Source organism: Nicotiana tomentosiformis, chromosome 3 (assembly GCF_000390325.3).
Source record: "Nicotiana tomentosiformis chromosome 3, ASM39032v3, whole genome shotgun sequence".
Classification (NCBI taxonomy): Eukaryota; Viridiplantae; Streptophyta; class Magnoliopsida; order Solanales; family Solanaceae; genus Nicotiana; species Nicotiana tomentosiformis.
Window position 1 is genome coordinate 108446430 of NC_090814.1, and position 27981 is coordinate 108474410.

The following is a 27981-nucleotide window of genomic DNA, read 5'->3' on the forward strand; positions in this document are numbered from 1 at the left end:
GTGAGCTGCTGACTATTAAAAACAACATACCCGGTATAATCCCACAGGTGAAGTCTAGGAAGGATAGGGCGTTACTGGATGCCCCGTCAGAATCCAAAAAAGGAGCAAAAATGCCATCATCCTCACCATGTGCAAAATAAATTCAGTTACCAGTCCACGACTAAAACCAGATCGACTTCCATAATCCAACAACTAAAACCAGCGGAAATGACGATCCATCTTCAGGTATAACATTTTCAAGGCTAAACGGCCAAAATGTCACATCAAAACTACAGATGGAACCTTCAGATGCCAAAGTAATATCTACACTAGTTAATGTACTGACAATTTTAGAGTACCCTAACTATGAAAGAATTAGACAAAAGGCATATGATACAATCTAAAATTTGCTGCTCAACTATACAAATTCTACATGGTTATAGAGCTTCTTATAAGAACTAGAACGCCGAGGGCTCAACATTTGCCTTGTTTCCAGCAAGAATGAGAGAGATCTCCAGACCACGACTGAATGCTTGGTTGAAGAGAATACGAGACTGGAAGGTAGAGACAAATGGGAACCACGATAATATTGCCACTGGAGCAAAGATAATGATGCCCATCCCAGCATCATACATTCTAGCAAATTCCTTTACAGATTCCCACAGACCCAAACTCCACACTACCCTCCTCCATGTGATTGCCAGCTGCAAGGAAAATTACAATTTGCAACTTTAGGAACAAAAAGAGAATCTGTAAATGTAAAACATACTCGCGTATTATCCTACAAAATAGTCACAATCACAAAGGATATGTTTAGTTTTACTTCCTCGCCAGTATACAAGAAATTTAGCATATAGAAAGATGGCAACACTTGAGATAAAAAAACGGAGAGTGGCGGGTAGGGGGTGGAACCAGGCATTGCAATGACTGAAATATGAATTCACGTATGATGCAACTGCCAAAAACTGAAATTACAACCTCCATGACATGCATATGCGAATATACACTAGGAAAAGTCTTAAAAAGGGCCATCAGATGCAACGAAAGACATGGTTTTACATTCCAAAAGTATGATAGTGGGAATTCCCAACTGCAGATATGAGTTCAAGCATGCTACAACAATTTTGACACAAACTATTCCGACCTGCCAATAGTAACTAAAGAAGATACTTTTTAACACCATACAGAAACAAATAAAGATAAGAAGGAATCCTCTCCGCAGTAAATTGTGCAAATAGTCGCAAGAAAATCAAAAAGCTTTTCAAACAGCACAAAGAATTCAAAAGCAACCATGAGCTAGCAAACTTACACAAAGGACGGCCCAACCAGTAGCAATAAAGGCGAGCACACTAGCAAACAAATCAGGAACAGAAAGGTCAGTAAGAGCCACAACAAGGCAAAGAGCTGCAACAAGTCCCAAAGCTGTAACTCCTTGAAAAAATCGCAGCATGAGATGGATGTTGGTGGACTTTTTAGGACTGAAGGTAAAGATCTGCAATTTGACAAACTCCAAGATTATTAAAAAACTAAGGGGGATTGCAGTTACATTAGACTCCATAAGTAAGCCAATAACATCAAAGACAGATGCATACCTTGAAAATCATAACAATTCCCACCAGTACAATCCAAGAAAAGCCATATATCTAGTAGAACAAAGGATTTCAATTAGTGTGGTCTTTAGAAGAGAACAAAATCAACACAACACATACAGTAGAACTCAACATCCAAACACAAAGTAACACCATAGCATCACTAAATCCGAGAACAATATTAAACATTCAAAAATTGGTAAAACTCGACGGAATGCTACATTCTCCTGTATCATAGTATTGTTTTCTCGCATCATATATCAGTCAAAAGCAGTATTCCTGCTGAAATATTTTGGCATATAAATTCAGTTTCTCAGGTCAGTTCTTACATCTTCTTTCACTGATATCAAGTTCTTTCACTTATTCATCAAACCGTTATAGAAAACTCGTTTATACGTTTCCCATCTATCTGACAAACTGAACAAGGAATTAGTAGAATACCTTCTGTTCTTCACTATCACTCATGAAATGTAAAAAATAGATGAAGAGAAAGTTAAAATTAAGAGAACGATTCCAAGCATGGTAGCTCCCATTACCTACTATTTCAATAGTCAGATAACCTAATACAAGTATTTATTCTTTGCCCCAAAGGAAACAAAAACAAAATGAAGTGATCCAGGAAACAAACAAATTTGACAAAGCCAATTGCACGCCCAAGCGCACACAACCTTTGGATTTTTCGCACCGAGACAATATACAAGTTCAATACTAGAATTACTTTTGCATAAGAAAGATCGTTTACCATGAACTATGTGCTTTATTTTCCAAGGCTATACACTGAATTTATTCACATAAAAAACAACAAAAGTAAGCCCAATTATAAGCAACATTCTGCTGTTAACATTAAGTAATACCTACTGTTGTGCTACAAAGAAATTGGCTCTTTCCACAAAAAGAATACTAATGTCCGTCTCACTATGCAAATAATGCAGAAAACATACCGCAAGAGAGGTGTCCTTTCCAGTCAAATGGAGTTTATAGACAATGCCATACTGGAAGACAAAAAATCTGAGACTCAATATTGTTTCTAGTATCCGTCCTCTCAAAGTCTGGATATGAATCTGCAATATAAAAATCTTAGTGTTAGAGCATTTTCCAGAACTCCCTTTCAGTTTCTTTTGGAATTTTTTTTTGGGTTTGGGGGGGGGGGGGTGTGTGTAATTTCTAGAGAAGATTTTTTTATTAAGCAGTTACATCTCCTAATTGAATGATTTAACTTCCTTGGAAATGATAAGGTGAACTAAAACTTCCTCATATTTTATTTTTAGGCAGAGGGACTACAGAGAAAGGCGAAGACGGAAAGGAATATCTAAACTTAAAAATGTCTAATGTCTGCATCAACAGATGAGACAAGTAAATAGGTGATACGGTTTAACTGGCCAGAATGCAATTTACAACGAAAAGAGAGCTCATGAAGTTATAACTTGAGTTACAAATCCACGTTTAAAAGGATATATAAAAAGACCTGTTCTTCATCCCACCAGGACTCCCAGCTGTCGTCTCCCTTGACACCTACTCCGCCCTTGTACAGCAGCCAGTTGGTCCAATCATCAAAGTCCTCAACAGTCCTGTAAAATCATGAAGTATTGAGGGAAGCATGGAATTTTTAGCAACTAACAGCATCGCAAATTGTGTTTTGAGGATGACATGTGAACAAAAGAATTCAGAAAGCAACGACGACAGCCATGATGTTTCAATGAATTACTGCCATAATTACATATTGGTCACTACTCCCTCATTCCGTTCTCTTTAATTTACTTGATATTATAGTCAATCCTAGAAATAAACTCTTTCCTAAAGTGAAAAGTACAAACAATCCCAAAAAATCAAATTACTAGATAATATTACTACTTTATCTTATTTTGAATATAACGTGACTCATCTTATTTTAATTTACCATCTTTTTACCAACTCAAATTTAATAATTCATTCCAGACTACCTTCACCAAAATTATGTAAAGAGCTAAATGGGTTAATCAGTACTACCCCACGGTGTGGGATAATAATGGGTATGTTGTTGTAGGTTTCCCAGCCGGTGTCCAGTACCCACATTGGGGCCCGATTAAATCCGGATTTACGCCGGAAAGTCCCACATTGGGAGTAAACGCTCCCTAACAAAGGCGACTCCATACCCAGGGACTCGAATCCGAGATCTCTGGTTAAGGATGAAGGAGTACTTACCACTCCATCACAACCCTTGTTGGTGAAGGGAGTATAACTATTATGATGCCAAAAACACCGCTCTTTTGACAGAAAGCAGATTGAAAAGTTACATGGTACAGTTAACATGGTGGTTGTGTAAAATGAATGCAGTGGAGAGCAATCATACAGAAGAAGTCTCCATAAAGAACAGTAAATACGAGAAACAGCAAACATACTTTTGCCATTCAAATCCAGAGGGATTGAAGATGTAAGGAGCAAATAGCCATGAAATAACAAGGAACCAACTGCTGAGAGTTAGTAAGATGAATGAAGTAGTTCTTCCATTACTGTAACCATACGCCAAGTATACTATAAGAAGCAAAGCCACTTCCAACCTGTGGATTAAAGAGTATCAAATGACAGTTCTAGGAACAGACAAAAATCCACAAATCAAATTAATGGGATGTAGGACTCACGCTTTAACAAAATGACTTCTAGAGTAAAGCCTATAGTTTTCCGCAAACTTGATGTGACGAACAACAAAACCTCGTCCAGTCGCCCGGTACTGTTTTAAAAGTAACATGATGGGTTATTTCCGGTGCCTATTATAACTTCCTTCAGAGTGAAGTTCATAAGATCTACATACCTTTGCACCACCATGGAGGATGGTGCGCCCAAAATAGTGAGTCCTAGTCCCAAGCGAAAAGGTAAAGAAGACAGAACAAAACTGAAGCTGCATTGTAATAAAGCTGAAGACGGCCTGCAAAATTAGTGCATGTGAATGCAAAGCAAAAAAATAGAAACACCAATTTAAGCAACACAAAATGACAAAATCCAACATTATATATAAAGATAACACCAGATAGAATCCATACCTTTAGTAACCCAAGTTCAAGAATGAAACCCATAATCATGGGAACTGCAGTGAAAATCCCTATTTGAACAAAAAATTGAGCATTCAAAGCAGCATCTAGTGCCGTGTTACCCAAAAGTTTAGCTCTCTTTGATATTCCTTCATCAAGTCCAGAGAAAGCCTGCTTGAAATAAAAGAATTGCTGAGACTTACATAATGGTAGGAAGGACCAATCAAGAACTGTCGGCAACCCATTCCATTTGAAGGATAAAATAATGTTGAACAGTTTGCAGTTTTGGTTTAAATGCTAAACATGTGTATTAAGTTCCTCAACCTTCCTAAGAGAATAAAGTTGAAGAAGACAAGAAGTTACAGCAGTTTTATACTTTTATTCATCCTTTTTTCTCAATGATATCTTTTGTAAGATTTATGTGTTCCTAGCAATATAACAGCATCAGACAGTGAAGCCTGAACTCAAACATCCCAAACCAAACCTTGTTTGCAAGTTTCTTATCCCATCAAAATAAAAAGAGGAAAAGACAAAGAACTCTCTCTTGGTGATAAGTAGTTGTCAAGTTCATCCTTTTTCCCTAAATGTGCCTTATCATGATTTATGTGTGCTTGAAATAGATCCAATAGATCAAGTTAGAAAACTAGGGACAGTGCAACAAGAGGCAAGATTAATCGTGTTAAACATCTCAAGAAAGCGATGTACATCACTCCACAAACATACAACAGTGTTGACCATCTCTCCAGACAATTCGTTTTATACACAAAGACAAACTACTAAGACTATGAGAAAACCAGAAAAAGAAACAAGTTTGAGACATTTTACCAGATATGCTCTTCCGTATAAGAAAATATACACAGTAAGGACTGTCATCTGCAATAAAGAAAAAATATTATGACAAAAAGCTAGAGTCAATAAACAGGAAAAAGATACATACTTTTCTCTCCAATTATATGAACTAGCCTGGACGGTATGATGGATCAAGCAATTAGGGAAACAAGGAATAATAGAATAAAAGAGAGAAATTTGATACCATTGTACAAACATAATAACCAACTGTTGTGAAGAAGAACGAGAGCATCCTAAAGAAATCAAAAAGTTGGCCAAGCCTGTACACATCCCTGCTCAGAACTTGCTCTCCATTTCCACCAGCTACCTTGCCTTCAAATAAAGCAATTTGATTTAACCCAACATCTCTTCCCTTTCCAACCTACATTCATCATCACAGCCTTAGAGACAATAAAAAGAAATAGTCTAATCAAAAGCACACAAGCAAGCGCTACACCAACCTGAATATACTCATGGTGGGTAATATTTCCCTGCCTTAAAGTGGAATTAAAACCTGCAAAGAATGGTAGAAACCATAGATATAATGCTAGACAAGCATATGCTTCAGAAAAACGAAAAAACACCATAACATTTACAGGCATAGAACTGTCAGCTTAAAGAAACACTGCTATTCGATGAGACTATTGGCTGAACTTCATGGAAAGCCATCATCTGTACAGTATCATGTGCTTTGTGTACTTTTTACTTGTGGGATTTCCCCTTCTTAGCAATGTAACTAACTTTAGCTTTCACAAAAGGAAAGACAAAAGAAAGAACATAACAATTTCAAACTTGGAAATAGTCAAATTAACCAAATAACAATAGGAAAAAAGAGAAAATTGTGAAGTAGCTCTATTTGTTTTCATGATCTAAAAATGTCAACCGAACACTACGTGCTTGCAATCCAGATTATAGATATCTCAAACGATGGGAACTAGCCAGGAAGCAATTAGGAGAAAGGTGGAAAATAGGAATTACTATGAGTATATCAAGTCTCTCAAACTTACCGGCATAGATGTCTTCACTAATGTTGATAACACGTGATGCTTTACTAATGCCACCCCGCGTGATATGAAAGATTCGATCAAAGATATCAGGATGTCCATAGTGCATGCGAACTCTGCAAGCCACTTGTGAAAATGAAAAACTTTTCCAACAGATGTTTTCAAAGAAGCAAGTTTATTCAAGAGAAGGTTACTCGTGGAGGGCACAGTTATTTACTTTAACAATATATTTTGATAAATGTTAACTCCAACAATTTATTAGCAGTCAAAAAAAAAAAGTGCACGGGAAATGGAAATAAACCAGAGATTCATACCACATGCTTCTTAATGAATTTAGGCAGTTTAATTGTAAAACCAGTGCATGAGTAACACCTTGCAACAGCAGCACAGATAGTACAAGAGTTCTGGTCTTTTTCCAATTTTATTTCACATACATGTTTCATTTTTTTTAATGGAGGAGGAAAAGAGGAAGAAGGGAAACAAAGCTCTGCCAGATGCAAAAGAATGCAGGAAGGGCACAGGCTAAACTTGTTTAACCGAATCTAAGATGCCTAAACACATCTTTGCAGTTGAAGAGAAACATAGCAACGGGTAAACCCAGCCAATCCTACAACCACCAAAATACAAACAGATAGAAATATATATATATATATATATATATATATATATATATATATATATAAAATCACACAGAAGCCACACTGGTATTTAATTTTTTTTATAAGGAAGCCACACTGATATATAAATATATGCATGTCTGTATATCTGTGTATTTATTATAAAACAAAAGTGTATATATGTATATAAGGAGGAGATACGAAAGAATGACTTCACAGAAACCCAGTACATCCCTTGAATTCCCATGTATCTACCACATCCACTCACATACATGAGTTCGTAGCCAAGGAACTGTCACTATTTCATTGCAGATTTTGATAAAGAAAAAGTGAAAACCAAAGAGTGAAAAGAGCGTGACAAAGTAAGTTTCAAAAGACAATGGAGCTTCTCTATCACCACATATCCAAACAGACCGAAATACTACTAACCTTAACTAGGGAAAGAAGGAAAAAAAACAGAAAGATCAAAAACATAAAAGTGGGGCTGCAGCCAAGACACAAAACTGCCAAAACTGCTTCCGACAAAAAACAAAAGTTTATGATTCTAAAATTAGCCACGTCAGCTTAGCTGCATTGTAACCGGTACACACAAAAAAGTTTCAAGGTATCTGTTAGGACCCAAAATTGCAGCCTCGGTAGACGAATATGACAAGAACAGATACTATACTCGATCTTAGCCAAAAGATTGAGGAATGTAAGAGTGCTAAGACAGACACATATAAATAGAAAGTAGAGCAGAAACAGGTCCCACTATTTCCAAAAGCTTTCTATTTATATTTGTGAATGGTACTATGTCAGCATGTTACTAACAGCTGAATTAATATTAGATACTGAAATGCGAGGAAAAAACGAAACTAGAAATGACCGAAGCATGAATCAACCAGTAATAAACATGTTTGATAATGAGTTCTAAGAAAATAATACCATTTTACACAACAAGATCGATCTAGGTCAAAAGATACTAACTTGAGAGGCTTTGCTAAAACACGTTGGCCCAAGGTGACAAAACTGGTTTCCTGGTTGGACATAAACCAAGCGAGCGAAGAGACACTGCAGAGTTGAAAAACAATACAAAGTAGCTTAGCAACAACATTGGAGGAAAGATAGTTCGACCCAGATTCAACAGAAACTCACCTTCCAGTAAAAACATGCTCCCTAACACCAAGAATAGTGGGTGGTCGGAGCCCATGTTTACCGTGGAATTCCTCGAGAAGATTTCTGACTTTCATTGCTTCCTCAAGGTAGTTATCCTGCATTAGAGAGACACAAATTAATTTAAGATCAGGAGAAGGTGAAATTGGAAAAGAACCTCCATTTGTTTGTACTTACACTTCAGAGTTAAATGACATGACAATGTGTCTATCCCAGGAGAAACGGAAAGGAAAAGTTATACAGAATAGTTTTTTTTTGATAAGGTAAGTTGTATTAATCAAAAGGGAGAAAACAACTCCCGTATACAAGAAGTATACCAAAAAGTAGAGAATTTAATACAACTTACCTTATCAAAAAAAAACTATATCATCCTATGAAAAGACAAGAATAGGACTTAAAAAATATAGGAACTTTACACCAAATAAAGACCACCGTAAATCGCATTATATTAATGATGTGGAAACACAGACAAGCAAATCTTTGGAGGAGAAAAATATTCTTTTTTTTTGAGATGGTAACATATTTGTATATTAATATATAGACTTCACTAAATTTGTGAAGTCACCCATAATTACAAAATGAGTGCCCAAAAAAGGAAATTAAAACACTTATAATCCATGTTCTTCTCACAAGGAATCTAGCACATCAAAAATGGATTCATAATCCTCCAAAAACTTTCCTTTACACCAAAAAAAGAAGAGAGCTAGACATTTCAACTTCGTCTTCTGGATGTTTCTGGATTTGTCTTCAAAACATCTCTGATTTTTCTCTTCCCAAATTATCCACCATATGCACGCTGGGACAATTCTACATCTCTCTTTATAACTAGAAAGGCAGCCCTCTTTATTCCAGCAAGCTAGAGCATTAAGAATTCTTCCCGGCATTGCCCATAAAATTCCCCTTAAACTGATAAAAATCTTCCATATTTGAACAGTGAATTTGCAATGCAAAAAGAGATGACTGATTGTCTCCGCCTCCTCTCCACATAAGTAACATATAGAGAACAAGTGAAAACCTCTCTTAATTAGATTATCTTGTGTTAGAACCGCTTCTTTTGCTAGTAACCATGTAAAGCAAGCAACCTTGTAAGGGATTTTTACTTTCCATATCATCTTCCATGGCCAACATCCAATCTGGTTATTAGACAGGTTGAATTCCTTATAAGTAGACTTAACAGAAAACTCCCCCTGCCTATTCCCTTGCCATATGATGAGATCTTGATTAGAGTTGATTCCACCGAATAGCTCCAAAGTATTGTAAAACTCTATTACTCTGTCAATCTCCCAATCATTTAGAAGTCTTCTGAAGGTAAGATTCCAACCTTGACTAGTCCATGCCTTATCTAGCGTTGCTTCTTGTTGTTGATTTAAAGTATATATGTCTGAAAAAAGTAGCTTCAACGGACCTTGGCCTAGCCAATTGTCATCCCACAAGGAAATCTTCATACCATTTCCTACTTTGAATCTGGATTTCTTAATCATCTTTGGCCACAAATTCCTAATTGACTTCCACAAACTGACACCATAAAGATATTCTGAAAGCAATAATTAGAAGAGTTGTTTCACGTGGTGTTCATTAGGGTAGAAGGTTAGGAGGTAGTCGTGCGTTTCCCTTTGTCTTCACTAGTTCGATAGTATTGTGTTAGTATGGTACCCCTTTTATTAGTTTGCTATTATCGCATATCTTGTTCTGTTAGTACTTGCCATCAATACTTCCTTAGTTTGCTATCAGTACTTCTTTCATAATCTCTTTTGCTATCTTCGATTTAGTTTTCTAAATATATTCTCTTGCTATTACTTGCTATCAGTCAATCAGTGCTTCTTCCATCTTCTTTAGCCGAGGATCTATCGGAAACAATCTCTCTGTCTTTCCAGGGCAGGGGTAAGGCTGCGTACATCCTACCGTCCAAGACCTCACATGTGGGATTACACTGATGTTGTTGTTTCACGTGGTATTCATTGACCTAGATAAATCGGGACTTGCACATGGTGTTCATTGACCTAGAGAAAGCTTACGATAGTCACGAAGGAGGTTCTTTGAAAATGCTTGGAGGTTAGAGGTGCGCCAATAGCATATACAAGGGTGATCCAGGATATGTATGATGGCGTTAAGACCCGGGTTAGGACGGTGAGGGGAGACTCGGAACACTTTTCAGTCATGATAGGATTGAATCAGGGATCCACGCTTAGTCCGTTTTTATTTGCCTTGGCGATGGATGTTCTGATGCGGCGCATTTAAGGGGAGGTGCCATGGTACATATTATTTGCGGATGACATAATACTAATTGACGAGACGTGAGACGGTGTTAACGCGAGGCTGGAGGTTTGAAGACAGACCCTAAAATCAAAAGGTTTCAAGTTGAGCAGGACTAATAGCCTGTTTAGCCAAACTTCTCCAAAGTCAAAAGCACTTTATTTTTTTTTTTCAAAAAACATGTTTTTTTTTTTTTCAAAGTTGAAGTGTTTGGCCAAACTTTTAAAAGAAAAAAAGGTGCTTTGAGGAGAAGCAGAAGCAAAAAAAAGTAGCTTCTCTCCAAAAGTACTTTTGAGAATAATACACTTAGAAGCATTTTTTAAAAGCTTGGCCAAATATTAATTGCTGCTCAGAAGTGCTTTTCCAATTAATTAGCCGAACACAAACTGCTTCTCACCAAAAGTACTTTTGAAAAAAGCACTTCTCAAAATAAGCTGATTTTTACAGCTTGGGCAAACAGGCTATAAAATAGAGTACTTGGAATGCAAGTTCAGCGACGTGACTCATGAAACAGACGTAGAAGTGAGGTTGGATTCACAAGTCATCCCCAAGAAAGGGAGTTTCAAGTACCTCGGATCTATAATTCAAGGTAATGGTGAGATTGACGAGGATGTCACACATCAAATTGGAGCAGAATGGATTAAATAGAGGCTCGCTTCCGAGTTTTGTGTGATACCAAGACTTAAATGTAAGCTCTACAGAGTGGTAGTTAGACCAATTATGTTGTATGAGGCAGAGTGTTGGCATGTCAAAAACACACATGTCCAGAAGATGAAAGTAGCAGATATGAGGATGCTGATATAGATGTGTGGGCATATTCGGAATAGATAAGATTAGAATAGATAAGTTCTACAAAGTGGTGGTTAGGAATGTAGATAGATGTGTGGGAGTGGCCTCCGTGGAGGACAAGATGCGGGAAGCAACGCTGAGATGGTACGGGCATGTGAACTGTGAAGAGGAGGTGCATAGATGCCCCGGTGAGGAGGTGTAAAAGGTTGTCCATGGAGGGGCCGAGGAGAGGTAGAGGTAAGCCTAAGAAGTATTGGGGAGAGGTGATTACGCATGACATGGTGCAACTTCAGCTTATCGAATACATGAGCCTTGATAGTAGGGTGTGGAGGTTGGGAATTAGGGTAAAAGGTTAGTAGATAGGCGGGCATGTCTCCTTTACATGCCGTTAGCAATAATATTAGTCTCGTATTTTCGTATCTTCTTATTCACAAATTTCTTTTACTATATGATGTTTCCTTCTCTTCGATTATTCAATGACTTGGTCACCTTTTCTTGTTGTTTCTGCTTCTTTTTCATTTTTCCACGAGCTGAGAGTCTATTGGAAACAACCTCTTTACCTTCTCAAGATAGGGGTAAGGTCTGCGTACACTCTACCCTCTCCAGACCCCACTTTGTGGGATTACATTGGATTTTTTGTTGTTTTCACATGCCTAATATGAAGGCATACAATGAATCAGTGTGCATTTTTATGAGAAAAGAATAAAGAATTCCTAATTGCACGCTCAGGATATAGAAACTAAACTCTGGACAGAAAAACAATGTTTACCTAATAAGAAAAGAATTAAGAGGGAAAACTAATTACCTGATTCATATCAATTGTTTGAACCGCTTCCCCACGGGTAAATATTATTGCATGGTTTTGGTTTTCTGGTTTGCCTTCACCAAGTTTTGGATCTCCAGGAAGCTTGACTGAATATATTTCCTGCATGTAAAACAATCCTTTAGAAAATAAACGACAGAAAGCCAATTCCATCTAAGTGGTTCCATCAAATACAATTATTACCAAAATACGTCCTAAATCCAGAGAGAGTGTTTGTGTCCCAAATCAATAAGGCTTATCAGGATTTAAAATTTCAGAAATCTTCCAAAGATACCATAACATATCAAAATCATTCACAAAATCTTAACGCTTAGAGTTAATTGATAATATACCATACCTGATCTTTCCCATGTGCATCAGCTTTGACAAGCTTTGAATAAAATTCCTTTGAAACTTTCCCATCGTCCCCAGCAATTTCCTCAACATGTATGAAAGCAACACGAAGTGCTTCATTCCTTGCATAAAACATAAGAAACACGAAGTAAGGCATCGTCAAATGATAAATGTGGACAAAAACACTCAAGTAGTGCACCATTCAATGAACAACTGTTTATTAGATCCTTTCGACAAAACACATAGAGGCAACGAGAGATGGAAACAGAATTATTTTTCAGTTGTTGCTCAACTATCACGCATATGCTTGCTATTTTAGGGTGTTTACTTACTTTTTTTTGATAAGGTAAATTGTATTAATCAAAAGGGAGAAAAAACTCCCGTATACAAGAAGTATACCAAAAAGTAGAGATTTTACATCAAAACATGATTCTCTACAAAAGACGCCCAATCTTCTACACAAGTAGGGGCTATATGAGTGCACCAAAAAGCGATCAAAGATAAAAGACTATTCTTAAGATGTGAAAAAGGAGACTCAATCCCCTCAAAAGCTCTCCTATTTCTCTCCCCCAAACTATCCACATGAGAGCTAACAGGGCGAACTTCCACGCCTTTTGCTTGCTTCTTCTACGGAAACCGGCCCAGCTATGTAACATTTCCTTTACGGTGCTTGGCATCACCCATTGAACACCAAAAAGATTCAAGATTACCTTCCACGAACCCGAGAACACAGGGCAATGCAACAAAAGATGATCAACTTCTTCCCCTGAGCTTTTAAAAATGGAGCACCAACTAACAAGTGTAATTTCTCTCTTTCGCAGATTCTCAGCAGTCAAGATCACTCCCCTCGCCGCTAGCCATGCAAAAAAGCACACCTTCGTGGGCGCCTTAGGAATCCAGATCGAGGAGTATGGAAAGGTAGCCTCCTCTCTCACCAACATACTCTGGTAAAAGGACTTTGCGGTGACCAAACCATCGCCAGCAACTCCCATCTCCAAGAATCACAAGATGGCTAGGGCATGTCTTGCACATATAGCAGTGCCAACAAATCTTGAAGCTCCGTAATCTACCAATCTTGCATGTTCCTTCAAAATGAGAGGTCCCATACTACCCCCTTCATGCTCCTTACGAATCTGTTTGACCATCAATTCCTTCTGGTTTGAAACTCTGAAGACGTGGGGAAAGAGACCCTCAGAGTATCCTCTCCACACCACATGTGATTCCAAAAGCTGATTCTCCTTCCATCTCCCACCCTGTAAGTGATGTTGCCATTAAAGGCTTCCCAATTCTTCATGATGCTCCTCCACATGCCACACCCGAAAGGTGTTGTGATTGCCTTGGTCCTCCAACCCCCTCCCGTGGAATCGTACTTTTCTACTATGACCTCCCTCCATAAAGCATGCTCTTCTATCCCGAATCTCCATAGCCACTTCCCCAACAAAGCTCTGCTGAATATCCTAAGATCCTTTACTCCAAGTCCACCCTACTTCTTAGGGGAAGTGATTGTCTGCCAATTTACTAGATGAAACTTTCTAGTTCCATCCGCCGCATCCCAAAGGAAATTCCTTTGAAGCCGCTCCAGTTTTTCTGTGATGTTCACAGGAGCTTGCAACAAGGACAGGTAATAGGTGGGCATACTCGATAAAGTGCTTTTAATAAGCACTTCCTTGCCGTCTTTTGACAAGTACCGTTTCTGCCTGCCTGCTAATCTTTTTTCAACCCTTTCGATCACTGGATTCCAAACCGTAGTATCTATATGCGAAGCGCCCACTGGGAGATCCAGGTAAGTAGTGGGAAGAGAACCCGTCTTACATCTGAGAACATAAGACAAAGCATCAATGTTAGCAACCTCACCCACCGGAAAAATCTCACACTTGCCGAGGTTGATTTTGAGCCCTGATACTATCTGAAACCACTGCAGGACCTGCTTCAGGTAGGTCAACTGATCCATATCGGCATCACAGAAAACTAGGGTGTCATCCGCAGATAGCAAATGAGACTCTTCGGGCAATGAGCACCCCGATCGAAGCTGCGAATCCTCTCAAGAAGCCTCCGCCCGCCGCACGATACATCATTTTACTCAGAGCATCCATCACTAGAATGAATAGCAAGGGGGATAGGGGGTCAACTTGCCTGAGACACCTGGAGCTGCCAAAGAAACCACACGGGCTACCATTAACCAGGACAGAGAATCTGACTGAGGAAATGCAGAACTGGATCCATCCCCTCCATCTTATCCCAGACCCCATCCACATCATAATGAAATTCAGGAACTGTCAATTTACATGGTCGAAAGCCTTCTCAAGGTCCAACTTGCATAGTAAGCCGGGTTCTCTATTTTTCCTTCTGGAGTCTACAAGTTCATTTGCCACCAAAGCAGCGTCCAGGATTTGCCTACCTTCCACAAACGTATTTTGGGAGGACGAAACAGACACGTCAAGAACTTTCTTGAGTCTATTGGAGAGCACTTTAAAAATGATCTTGTAAATGCTCCCCACGAGACTAATAGGCTGTAGTCTCTGATACGAGATGCACCTTCTTTCTTAGTCACAATAGTAATAAAAGAAGCATTGATACTTCTCTCGAAAACACCATTCACGTGGAAGTATTCAATGGCTTCCATCAAATCTCCCTTAATGGTGTCCCAACAGAGTTGGAAGAAGGCCAAGGAGAAATCAAGCGAAGTCAGAATTTAAGACAAGGAAACAAGAGGGGGAGGGGGAGGGACCAGAAGACTCAAACTTGAAATAATAATATTGGGGACTCCATTGCAATTTGCCAAAAAAGATTATCTAGAGTCCACAAAAACTACTAGGCCTCAAGTTAGTTGAAAATATTTTGCAGAATTATGTAAGAACAAAAATCCTGACTGATAAAAATGGAATCGATGAAATGGTGATTCAGAAGATCATATTAATTCAGACCTTCGCAATAAAAGACCAATATCAGTAGCCTCTGGAGCCTTTCGCTGTTTTTGCTGCCCATAAATTTGGCATGAAATCACATAAGTAAACTTCAAATCAGCTTGAGCTCGTGCTTCTCGTGATAATTCAAACCCTTGACTTGTGAGAGAGCTTGTCTGAGAATGACCATCCACTCCTTATAAAAAAACAAAAGTAAAAAACTACATCAGGACATTCAGGCTTTTCATTTGACATAAGATCAAATAAAAAAAATTACCAACCTCCTAGCGATCTCCTTTCCAAATAACTTTGTAGCATTAATGCCCTTCTGTAATACATCATACCACGCACTGTATACAAAACCACATTAAAATATAACTAGCATTGTTAAATACACACAAGATACTAGACCGCCAAATATAGAAACCTAATTACCATGAGAACAATCAAACCTGTCCTAGCTAGAGTTTGGCCCCGGTAAGATGCCCAAAACCGAAGCTCCAAGGCGTCACTGGAGCCTTCCTGAATGTCGTTATCACCACTATCACCTCGACCAATTCGCTCCAAAAAATTCTCCCACTCATCTAATATGGGTCATACAAAGTGACAAAGATTAAGACCATACAACAGTAAGGGAAGACAATACATAAGACAGTGATTGATAGTAGAGGCATTATCTTATCCAACGAGGTGAACAACAAGATAAAAATTTATAATACTCCCGTAAATAAGCAGTATACCCAAAAGTAGAGAACTTTTTTTTTGAGAAAGGGTAACAAACCAAAAAGTAGAGAACTACACAAAAATATAAATCACTACAAAAGACAATCATCTATACAAGCAGGCACATTGTGTGTGCACAAAAAATTAAACAAAAACAGGTGGCTACTAGGAAAATAGAGAAAGTAATTTTCCACCTATTCATAAGCTCTGTAATTCCTCTTTCCCAAAAGAACCCACATGAGTGATGGTGTCTTCTACTCACATTTTCTTCCTCCTCTTCCTTTTTTCCCCTTCAAACAAATGACTCTTTCCGTTTCATCTGGTATTCAGATATTTTTTTACTACTTTTGGTTTCATGCTTCTCCCTTTCTCATCCCTTCCACTGTCTAAGTCAATGACAATGTAATCAAAGAAGAAACTGAATGCTGCTATCTAATTCTTCTTAATAGTTAATTGGAAATGGTAAAGTAAAATTTGTGATCTGCATTATCTTTCAATGACCCCGTTGTTATTTTGATAAAGTAAATAATTAGGTTGATGTTGTGAGAAAACAAACTCATGTGTACAAGTAGTATATTAGAAATAGAGAAAATACACTAAAATATGGTTCTCTACGTCTACGATAGTCACCTGATCAATCTATAATACAAGTAGGAACCTCAGGGGTGCACCAAAAAGAAACATAAAATATGAGAGTGTTCCTCTAGTTTACAATATCAATCTCAACAGCTTCAAATGCTCTCATATTCATCTCTTTCCAAATAACCCATATAAGGGCTAGAGGGGCATTATCCCATGCCCTCAAGACTTCTCTTCCTTTTTCTAAAACCCAGCTGCTCCCGTTATTATACTGGGCATCACCCACTATACTTTGAGCAAATCCAAAACCATCCACCATAGAGTAATTGCCTCATGACAATGCAACATGAGGTGATTTACATATTCTCCCGAACATCTGGTACACAAAACATTCTTCCTCAGGCTATCAGGATGGCTTCCTAGCTACTAGCCACACCAAAAGACACATGCTCTGTAAATATCTCTCTTCAGGATGTACTTACTCCAGCATTTTGCTGGCATACATCAATAAAATCCTCACATTAAAAATAAATAAATAAATAAATAAAAAACACTTCTTAGGCACCCTAGGAATCTTCATAAAAAATGCAAAAAAGTCACCACCTCTCTCACCAACAATTTTTGGTAGTAAGCTTTACTCGAGAACATCCTGTGTCTCTCCTTGTGCCCCATCCCCGTGAATCTTGCAAAAAGTGTGACATGCTCTGCTTGTAAAGTAGTTCCACTAGACTATGGAATTCCCCCATCTCCCTATGCTATAAGTTACTTAAAAATCTTAGATCTCATAGAACTACACTTCTAGTACCTTTCAGATCTGTTGCATTGTCATCTCTTTCTGGCTAGAAATTCAATATATATTAGGGAAATTATGCCCCAGCATGTGCTCTCAGCACCATCGGTGGCCCCCAAAACAAATCCTGCTACCACCACCTTTCTGAAAGTTATTTGGCCGCTGAAATCCCCTCCCAGACTTTCATGATGTTTCTCCATAAACCGAACCCGAAAGAAGTGTGATTTTACTCGTCATTCCCCATCTTTTTCTTGTACTTTTCTGTTATCACCCCGTCCATAATGACTGCTCCTCCATTCCAAATCTCCTTAACCATTTTTCAAGTAGAGTTTTGTGGAAGATCCTAAGGTCTCTCACTTTAAGTCTTCCCTGTATTTCGGTAACAGCCACCACATATTTCAATGACCTTGTTGAGATGTTCTCTCACTTCAAGTCTTCCCTGTTTTTCGGCAACAGCCACCACATATTTCAATGACCTTGATGAGATGTTCTCTAATGATGTTTATCTGAGAAGTTGGCTTAATATCATTAATTTTTCAGCAGGACACATTGTCATTTCTTAATACGCAATTAATATCATGTGAACGCCCAGTTTACAGTAATAGCGACTAGGATCATCATTATTGTATATTGGATGTTGATTTAGTAATTTAAATTGAAATTTGATACTCATAAGTACTAATCTACATTTATGTAAGGTAATTTTTTAATTCGGTAAACAGTGGGCCGCACTTCAAAAAAGCATGTGCTTCAATTGTTGCTTTTTTTGTTTCGAGCCCCATAGACCTTCTGGGTTTATTGCATTTTTCGCTTTTAAAACACTGGAGGATACTTTAAATGTGATTCCAACATGAAATTTTAAAGTATTATATATTTTAAGATTAATGACTTAATATATTATTGATTTGCTCGATCACGCCCACTCTAGAAGTGAACTAGAGAACCTAAACAAAAAAATATTTGTTACAAATAACAAATTTTCGTATATACCAACCAGAATTTAAAACATTAAATTAAATGGCAGATAGTTAATCTGAAGGCTGAGAGTCAAGATTAGCCAATTGAAGGAAATGCCTGAATTTTAGATTTTGCGAATTAATGAAATAAGAGCTTTTGTCGTTATAGAACACGGAACTCAATGGAAGCAATGATTATTAAGTACAAATAGAAAAGGAAAGAGAGAAAATGCAATAAAATAGAAGAGAAAAGTCATACAAAGTTACATACACATCACTCCCCTTTTTTTGTATTTCCTTAATTGAATTTCGGTTAATTAGGACGCAGTTCCTTAAAAACCTCCGCCGACAGTTCTCTTATAACTGATACATTAAGCATTTACTTCCTTTTCAAATGAGGTAGACTTAATAGTAATACAAGAGCTTTAAGAGTGTGACCCTGTTGCCATTATCCGTTGTTTATGTTGTCTGTTTCGGAAGGTAAGTGTTATTTGCTAACTTACCATTGCAAACATGTAACAACTGGAGTGGAGGAGCCCTTGGAAACATACCTCAACGAATACCAGTGTATTTAAGAATTGTTTTGATCTCTTCATGGCCGACACTCTTCTCTCTCTTCTTCTTCCTAAGTCTCCACCAACCCCATCAAGAGCCAAGCTTCCCGCGTCCAAACCCCAGTGAAGTTCTCCGGGAACCGAGCCCTCACGCGCGGTCAACTCGCCTGCTTTTCCGGCGAGATCTCAGCCACGCGCCGGCGCGTGTGGCTTTTTCCGGCGACTTTTCAAACATTTTTCTTCAGACAACCTCTTCTCAAGGCTTTTCCGATCCTTCCCGTTTCAGTTTCACCAAAATCCGACGACTTTTTCTTTTTCCGGCCATTAAACCCCAGATTCCGGCGACTGTTTCCTTTGTTCAGTACCAGAAAACTTTCCTGCCTTCCTATATATTGTTTTCACCCACTGTGATTACTGATATTCTAGCCTTTGAGGCTTTTTCCGGCCATATCTCACTTCCTCTTTTTTGGGACAGCCGCATTTAGAATATGATGGATCCCACAGAGAGAAGCTCTTTCTTCTCTCTCTTTTTTTTTGATAAGGTAAAATTGTATTAATCAAAAGGGAGAGAACTCCCGTGTACACAAAGTATACCAAAGACGTAGAGAATTTACATCAGAACATGATTCTCTACAAAAGACGCCCAATCTTCTATACAAGTAGGGGCTAAGTGAGTGCACCAAAAAGCGATCAAAGATAAAAGGCTATTCTTAAGATGTGAAAAAGGAGACTCAATCTCCTCAAAAGCTCTCCTATTTCTCTCCCCCCATACTACCCACATGAGAGCTAACGGAGCGAATTTCCACGCCTTTTGCTTTCTTCTTCTACGGAAACCGCCCCAGCTATATAACATTTCCTTTACAGTGCTTGGCATCACCCACTGAACACCAAAGAGATTCAGGATTGCCCTCCACAAAGCTGAGGACACAGGGCAATGCAACATAAGGTGATCAACTTCTTCTCCTGAGCTTTTACACATGTAGCACCAACTAACAAGTGTAATTCCCCTCTTTCGGAGATTTTCAGCAGTCAAAATCACTCCCCTTGCAGCTAGCCATGCAAAAAAGCACACCTTCGTGGGCGCCCTAGGAATCCAGATCGAGGAGTATGGAAAAGTGGTCTCCTCTCTCACCAACATACTCTGGTAAAATGACTTTACGGTGAACAAACCATCGCCACGCAAGCCCCATCTCCAAGAGTCACAGGATGGCTGGAGCATGTCTTGCCCGTACAGCAGTGCCAACAAAACTTGAAGCTCCGCAATCTCCCAATCTTGCATGTTCCTCCTGAATGAGAGGTCCCATACTACCCCTCCTTCATGCTCCTTGCGAATCTGTTGGACCATCAGTTCCTTCTGGTTTGAAACTCTGAAGACGTGGGGAAGGAGACCCTCAAAGGATCCTCTCCACACCACCTATGATTCCAAAAGCTGATTCTCCTTCCATCCCCCACCTTGTAAGTGATGTTGCCACTGAATGCTTCCCAATTCTTCATGATACTCCTCCACATGCCACACCCGAAAGGTGTTGTGATCGCCTTGGTCCTCCAACCCCTCCCGTTGAATCATACTTTTCTACTATGACCTCCCTCCATAGAGCATGCTCTTCTACCCCGAATCTCCACAACCACTTTCCCATTAAAGCTCTGTTAAATACCCGTAGATCTTTCACTCCAAGTCCACCCCACTTCTTTGGGGAAGTGACTGTTTGCCAATTCACTAGATGAAACTTTCTAGTTCCATCCGCCGCATCCCATAGAAAGTTCCTTTGAAGTCGCTCCAGTTTTTCTGTGATGCTCACAGGTGCTTGCAACAGGGATAAGTAATAAGTTGGCATACTCGATAAAGTGCTTTTGATAAGCACTTCCTTACCTCCTTTTGACAAATATCGTTTCTTCCACCCTGCTAATCTTTTTTCAACCCGCTCGATCACTGGATTCCAAACCGTAGTATCCTTATATGAAGCGCCCAAAGGGAGGCCCAGGTAAGTAGTGGGAAGGGAGCCCACCTTGCATCTGAGAACACCAGACAAGGCATCAAAATTAGTAACCTCACCTACCGGGAAAATCTCACACTTGCCGATGTTGATTTTGAGTCCTGATACTAACTAGAACCACTGCAGGACCTGCTTCAGGTAGGTCAACTGATCCATATCGGCATCACAGAAAACCAGTGTGTCATCCGCAAAAAGCAAATGTGAGACTTTTCGGGCACTGAGCACCCCAATCGGAGCTGAGAATCCTCTCAAGAAGCCTCCGCCAGCCGCACGATCCATCATTTTGCTCAGAGCATCCATCACTAGAATGAATAACATGGGGGATAAGGGGTCACCTTGCCTGAGACCCCTGGAGCTGCCAAAGAAACCACACGGGCTACCATTAACCAGGACAGAGAATCTGACTGAGGAAATGCAAAACTTTATCCATCCCCTCCATCTTTCCCCAAACCCCATCCGCATCATAATGAAGTCCAGGAACTCCCAATTGACATGGTCGAAAGCCTTCTCAAGATCTAACTTGCATAGTAAGCCGGGTTCTCTATTTTTCCTTCTGGAGTCTACAAGTTCATTTGCCACCAAGGCAGCATCCAGGATCTGCCTATCTTCCACAAACGCATTCTGGGAGGACGAAACAGTCATGTCAAGAACCTTCTTAAGTCTGTTGGAAAGCGCTTTAGAAATAATCATGTAAATGCTCCCCACGAGACTAATAGGCCTGTAGTCTCTGATACAAGATGCACCTTCTTTCTTAGGCACAATAGTAATAAAGGAAGCATTGATACTTCTCTCGAAAACACCATTCGCATGGAAGTATTCAATGGCTTCCATCAACTCTCCCTTGATGAATGATGTATGGGAAGTATGATGGTTACCAGCACTAAGTGAGAATGGTGGAAGCCAGTGGGTATACATCATTCATCAAGGGAGAGTTGATGGAAGCCATTCATCCAGTGGGGACAGTGGGTGAAGTATGATGGTTACCAGCACTAGGGAGTGCAGGAGGTAAAGTAAGGGAGAGTTCATCATAGCAATATGGATAAAAAATTTTGGGGTGGTGAAGAATGCGGCTTCAGGCGGAGATAGGAGGGGATTTTAACACAATTAGATTCCGGAGGAGGGGGTGGTGTCTAGGGCAATGAAAAAGTTTTCAGAGTTCATTAATGATCACTGTCTTATAGATTTTCCACTGACAAGAGCAAGGTTCGCATGGTATAGAGCTGAGGATTCTAATGCCAAATCTAAACAGGATAGATTCTTGGTGTCTACTAATTGGGAGGAGCTGGTGCCAGATGTGATGCAAGTTCCATTGCACAAATTGACTTCGGACACTCGCCTTTTATGCTAGATGGTAGGAGGAATTTGCGCGATCCTTTCAGATTCGAGAATACGTGGCTTAAGGCGACAAAATTCGAATATAGAGTAAATGAGTGGTGGAATAGGTACGATGTCATAGGTACACCATCTTTCCGTCTTGAAAGGAAGTTGAAAATGCTAGTCTATTTGTAGGTTCTCTTTTTTTGTTATACTGCTTTTTTTTTTTTTTTGATAAGGTAAATTGTATTAATCAAAAGGGAGAGAACTCCCGTGTACACGAAGTATACCCAAGACGTAGAGAATTTACATCCGAACATGATTCTCTACAAAAGACGCCCAATCTTCTATACAAGTAGGGGCTAAATAAGTGCACCAAAAAGCGATCAAAGATAAAAGACTATTCTTGAGATGTGAAAAAGGAGACTCAATCTCCTCAAAAGCTCTCCTATTTCTCTCCCCCCATACTACCCACATGAGAGCTAACGGGGCGAATTTCCACGCCTTTTGCTTTCTTCTTCTACGAAAACCGCCCCAGCTATATAACATTTCCTTTACAGTGCTTGGCATCACCCATTGAACACCAAAAAGATTCAGGATTGACCTCCACAATGCAGAGAACACAGGGCAATGCAACATAAGGTGATCAACTTCTTCCCCGGAGCTTTTACACATGTAGCACCTACTAACAAGTGTAATTCCCCTCTTTCGGAGATTTTCAGCAGTCAAGATCACTGCCCTTCTTTTTTTGTTATACTGCTTGTATATGAGGTTTTCCCTACCTAAAATGATATTATTTACCTAATAAAAAAAAGAATAGAAAGTGGAGGAAATTAAAATTTTCCATTTTCCTCCATGCTGGTTAAAAGCCAAGAGGAAGCAGATCTACCAACAAGAAAGTCTCAACAGCTATGTACAAGATGGGATAAGTACAGTAACTGACCAAATGGAAAAGATACCTGGAAATATTTTCTGAAGATAGAACAGTGTAGATATGCCATCTTCATTTTCCACTCGCAGATCAGAGGAACTATATAGCACTGTCTCACTATAGTAAGGGGTGAAGACACTGTTGCCAACATATACGCATATTAGGAAAAATCCAGATTTTGTTCTTATGTCAAAAAATTCAACTAAAAGACTAGGTGACAGCAGCACAATACCAGAATGACATCATCTCACTAACTGGCTTTGCTGGTGGCATGTCCATAAACAAAGAATTTGTAAAGAACTCCAATCTTCTTCTTGCTTCGAGATTCTTAGGAATGTTAGCAGCCGAATCCTTCACAGTAAGAAGTAAATGCAGCCTTTTCACCTGCTCCTTCTGTAAGAAGCACAAGAGATTTATCAGTTTAGCATATCAACAAAGGAGACGAGAGAGAGAAAAATAAGGGGTAAGGAAAGATTCTGTAAAATAGCATGACAGATCAGCAAAAAATCAATATAAAAGTACAGGACTCGTACAATTTCAGGATCTCTAGGCCACTCCACCCTAGAAAAGAGTCGCCCCTCATTCCTTGCCCTTGCCAATATATTCCAAGTATCAAGCTGCTCCCTGCCCAGATAAAGAACATTGTTAACTCTCAAAACAACCCAAGCAAAGAACCAATTGAAGTTTGAGCAAAATAATCATGCAAAGGATTCACCTTAAATCAGATGACAACAGATCATGGGTAACAACCTCATACAGATCATACAAAGCTTTTGCCGCACCCCTTGAAAGTTCAGGAGTTTCATTGCGAATCTGCAATGGTACAAAATACAAGAGACATGAGTGACACGATATCATAAAAGCACAAGATGTATTGAAAATAAGTACTAAGACAAATAACATGAAATCCTAAGAGCGGGCAGCCTAATAACAAACAACAACAACATACGCAGTATAATCTCACATAGTGGGGTTTGGAGAGGGCAGTGTGTACGCAGACCTTACCCCTACCTTTGTGGAGGTAGAGAGGCTGTTTCCAATAGACCCTCGGCTTAGGCAAGCATAGGTACCAAAATAATAACAAGAAACAATACGGGACAACACCGAAAAACCATGTAGAAGCAGAGGAAAAAATAAAAAAGTATTCAAATAAGCCTACTACCAACCAAATGCGAGAGTACGTACTAACACTACCGGTATGAATAATCTAGACTACCTAACCTACTATCCTAATCTTAGACCTCCAATCCTTCCAATCACGGGCCATGTTCTCGATCAACTGTAGTTGCGCCATGTCATGCCTAATCACCTCGCCCCATCTCTTCTTCGGTCTACCTCTACCTCTCCTAAGGCCCTCCAATGTCAACCTCTCACACCTCCTTACCGGAGCGTCTGTGCTTCTCCTCCTCACATGTCCAAACCATCTAAGTAGTGCTTCCCGCATCTTGTCCTTAATAGGAGCCACACCCACCTCGTCCCGAATAACTTCATTCTGAATCCTATCTAATCTGGTGTGCCCGCACATCCATCTCAACATCCTCATCTCTGCTACCTTCATCTTTTGGACGTGAGAGCTCTTGATTGGCCAACACTCAGCCCCATACAACATAGCCGGTCTGACCACCGCTCTATAAAACATACCTTTAAGTTTTGGTAGTACCTTCTTGTTACACAAAACACCGGAAGCAAGTCTCCATTTTATCCATGCCGCCCCAATACAATGTGTGACATCTTCATCAATCTCCCCATTCTCCCCATCCCTTGTATAATAGACCCAAGGTACTTAAAACTCCCCCTCCTAGGGATGGCTTGTGAATCCAGCCACACTTCCCGTTCCATAACTAGTGGGCAGCCTAATACATAATTTATTAAAAACAATCTCAGAGACAAACAACATGATCCAGCAAGAGAATCAAACTTAGTAAATAAACTGTAGTGAGATAAAAACACAGAGCAGGTGTTAAACATAGATCATCTGTGTGATGCAGTCAGTGAAACACTAGAAACAAACTTTAAGGGAAGCCTGTGACTTGGAAACCCGCTAGATGTGCTCCATAAGATTTAGTTGATTTCAACATTTCAGACTTGTCCAGGCTAATTTTCTCTTTCTCTCATTTATAATCCCGATATGGGATTTCATTGAATGCTATATTCCCTGAAACATGTTCCCTCTGACCCAATTGGTAGCCCACTTTTGGTTCGGTACAATTACTACGAGAGCAAATAAAAACATGAGCTGTTTACTATTTGCTGAAAAACATGCAGGACCACATTTTTAAATAATGTTGTAGAAATGCCAGTGGTGAGAATAATTATATGAACCAAGATTGCTTCAGAATGACAGATTGGAAAAGTGAACGAGTTTACAGGTATATCAATCTAAAGATAATTCTTAAGTTACTGTGATTGTTAAATTTTGTAGCTGCTATATCCACTGACTTCGAGAGCAAGCTCAAGCCTCTTGCTTGTCACATTGACTTGACCTCAGGCTAAGAAAGTTAATTTGTTTAATCAGGCCAAGCTTGGATAGAAATCAGTTGAGTCATGCAAAGTTCCCACGGCTCAGCTCATTAACACCCCTAATTCAAGCCACAGGCACTAGATGTTTCAAATTGCACTGTATTTGGTATGAAAAAATCACTGTGAAACAAAACATGCATACCATTACTTTAACCGGCATTGGCTAATTCCCAAACACAGAACAAAAGTCTGTTCTAACTTTCAATAATATAAGAGTGATCTAGAAAATATTAGGATCTCTACCCCTACAACAGGAAGATTCAAACCGTCCATCCACTTCATGAATACAAGATTCAATTATTGCAGTAAACAGATGTAGTAATACACATAGGTAGTTGAGTTACCAAGTGGACTACTTAACAATCTCAATACTAACGATAGAGCAAGGCAGAGTTTTCTGGGTTACATTGTTATCATCTCTATAATTTCTTTTCTTTATCAAAAAAAAAAATAGAATACGGCAGAATGTTACCAAAAGTCCAGTCAATGCTGTAAATCTTGATAGCACAACTGGAAGTTTCTTCAGTGATAAGGTCATGACTAGTGAACCCTCCATTATGCTATTGTTGATCTCTCGATATATTCTTTCAACCCTAACATCAAGAGAAACATGAACATTGACCACTTCAGAGCAAGAATGCTCAAAACAAACTATATGGAACAAGAAAAACAAGCTAGACTCTTGTTTGTCAGGGGTAAAAAGGCATACCAAAGTCTTCCCTCTCCATCAACCAGAGAGTATAAGATCTTTTCAATACTGTAATAGCACTCCTGGACAGCATAGGCCATGTACTCGTCCCTACATATTCTGGTCCAAAGATCTCCTTGTGTATCTTTGCAATCCAAAGCCAAATCAATAGCCAACAAGATCTGTAAAAGTTGTTCCATTTACTAACAATGTGTATGCTTTCCAACATAAAAATTTATAGGTAAATATTCTGCCGTAAAAATTTATAGGCAAATATTCTGCCGGGAGCACCTTACTGCAGAGGAGAAACAGAGGCCATTGTACAAGTCGTAGACTTCCCGTGTTACTCGGCATTGAAAGTAAATCCATCTCCCTAGGGGAAATCAGTGCATTGAAAAATTAAAGTAAAGATTTGAGAATGAAAAGCAGAAGATTTGAATACAGAAATGGACCAGTGCCAAAATGGGTCATAAGAATCACCCAATTACCTGTTACTGACGTAATCCTCTTCACGCAAACTTTTGATAATCTCATTCCAAAATGGTGAAAAGAGAGCTGCATCTGTTTTGTTGTTATCTTGAGAAGTCTGCAAAATTGAAAACAATATTAACCATAGACGTAAAAATGGAAGAATATACTTTTAAAATGGAAGAACATATTAACTATAGACATACAGAAAACACTACCTCGCAGTGTTGGTCTAAGAAACAGTCATGATAGCCATATCAAGGAAAAGCACCGAAGGACAAACGGAACCACAACAAAACTAGTATATTGATAATCCTCAAGGATCAGAATGAACATTCAAGCACATACCTTATAAGTTTGAATGGACACAGAAACCATGTCGTGAGAGAGAGACTTCACGGACATCTTTAATTATCTATATCTTTTTTTGTCATTTAACTAACTCCCAAATATACTGACAACAAAAGTATTTGCGGAATAAAGCTTACAGTACAGCATAAACATTCACACCATGTTGCCATCCTAACACTTTTACAGCATGTCTTACTTGAAATCAAGTTATTCTACTTCTCAACTGGAAGCCCTTGACAATATCTCAACTACCACAATCCACTGCAGGCAGTTCACCGCCAAGCTGTCCCACATTATCCAGAGTTGAATCGTAAATTTCTCACTTATGCAAAGTAAAAAAGTCCTTTATTTATAAGCTATGTTGTCGCGCCCCTGTCGGATCCTCCAAAAATACACTACTTTTGGAGGATCCGACACGCACCGGGCGAAATTTTCGGAGAGTCCAAGCAACATAGTTTATATCCAAGGAATCGCCAGGGGCCAATGGCACACTTCGAAACTCCATGGATAATGGGTCAGTCCCTCTACCCTTCTCCATTTAAAAACTAGGGTTTTGTCTACGGCAAGGTTCGAACGCATGACGTGTGCCTAACCCACACATCACCATCTGAGCTCTTGCACTAGACCAAACCCCTGGATGTCAACAAGTCCAGTTATACATCAAATAAAGTACTTCTATCCATTTCCTTGTCAAGGGTTCATTTGGATGAGTGACTTGATAGGAGGAATTCCAATCCCTTTGACTTTAACTGTATGAGGAGAATAAAATGCAGATTAAAATTATCTCATGTTTGATATGAAGCATTACATATGGTATAATCATCCAGATTAATTCTTC

At 39.1% G+C, this 27981-nt stretch overlaps 1 protein-coding gene across 1 annotated transcript in view; it reads right to left on the reverse strand.

Annotated features, from left to right (window-relative positions):
* Positions 1-208: 208 nt before the first annotated feature.
* Positions 209-27981, reverse strand: part of LOC104106350 (callose synthase 10) — a 64513-nt gene continuing 36740 nt past the window's right edge. The window contains exons 24-51 of the mRNA XM_009614879.4: positions 26813-26910; positions 26616-26697; positions 26346-26506; positions 26109-26229; positions 23832-23929; positions 23650-23740; positions 23349-23509; positions 23145-23254; positions 15728-15859; positions 15557-15625; positions 15297-15471; positions 12377-12494; positions 12022-12141; positions 8157-8272; positions 7989-8072; positions 6409-6521; positions 5863-5915; positions 5607-5783; positions 5399-5446; positions 4586-4744; positions 4357-4470; positions 4187-4275; positions 3947-4105; positions 3034-3136; positions 2510-2629; positions 1572-1622; positions 1289-1471; positions 209-683 (exon numbers count right to left, since the gene is read on the reverse strand). Of these exons, the coding sequence (XP_009613174.1) occupies positions 438-683; positions 1289-1471; positions 1572-1622; positions 2510-2629; positions 3034-3136; positions 3947-4105; positions 4187-4275; positions 4357-4470; positions 4586-4744; positions 5399-5446; positions 5607-5783; positions 5863-5915; positions 6409-6521; positions 7989-8072; positions 8157-8272; positions 12022-12141; positions 12377-12494; positions 15297-15471; positions 15557-15625; positions 15728-15859; positions 23145-23254; positions 23349-23509; positions 23650-23740; positions 23832-23929; positions 26109-26229; positions 26346-26506; positions 26616-26697; positions 26813-26910 (3351 nt within the window). The 3' untranslated portion in view covers positions 209-437. The remainder of the gene's footprint in view (positions 684-1288; positions 1472-1571; positions 1623-2509; positions 2630-3033; positions 3137-3946; positions 4106-4186; positions 4276-4356; positions 4471-4585; positions 4745-5398; positions 5447-5606; positions 5784-5862; positions 5916-6408; positions 6522-7988; positions 8073-8156; positions 8273-12021; positions 12142-12376; positions 12495-15296; positions 15472-15556; positions 15626-15727; positions 15860-23144; positions 23255-23348; positions 23510-23649; positions 23741-23831; positions 23930-26108; positions 26230-26345; positions 26507-26615; positions 26698-26812; positions 26911-27981) is intronic.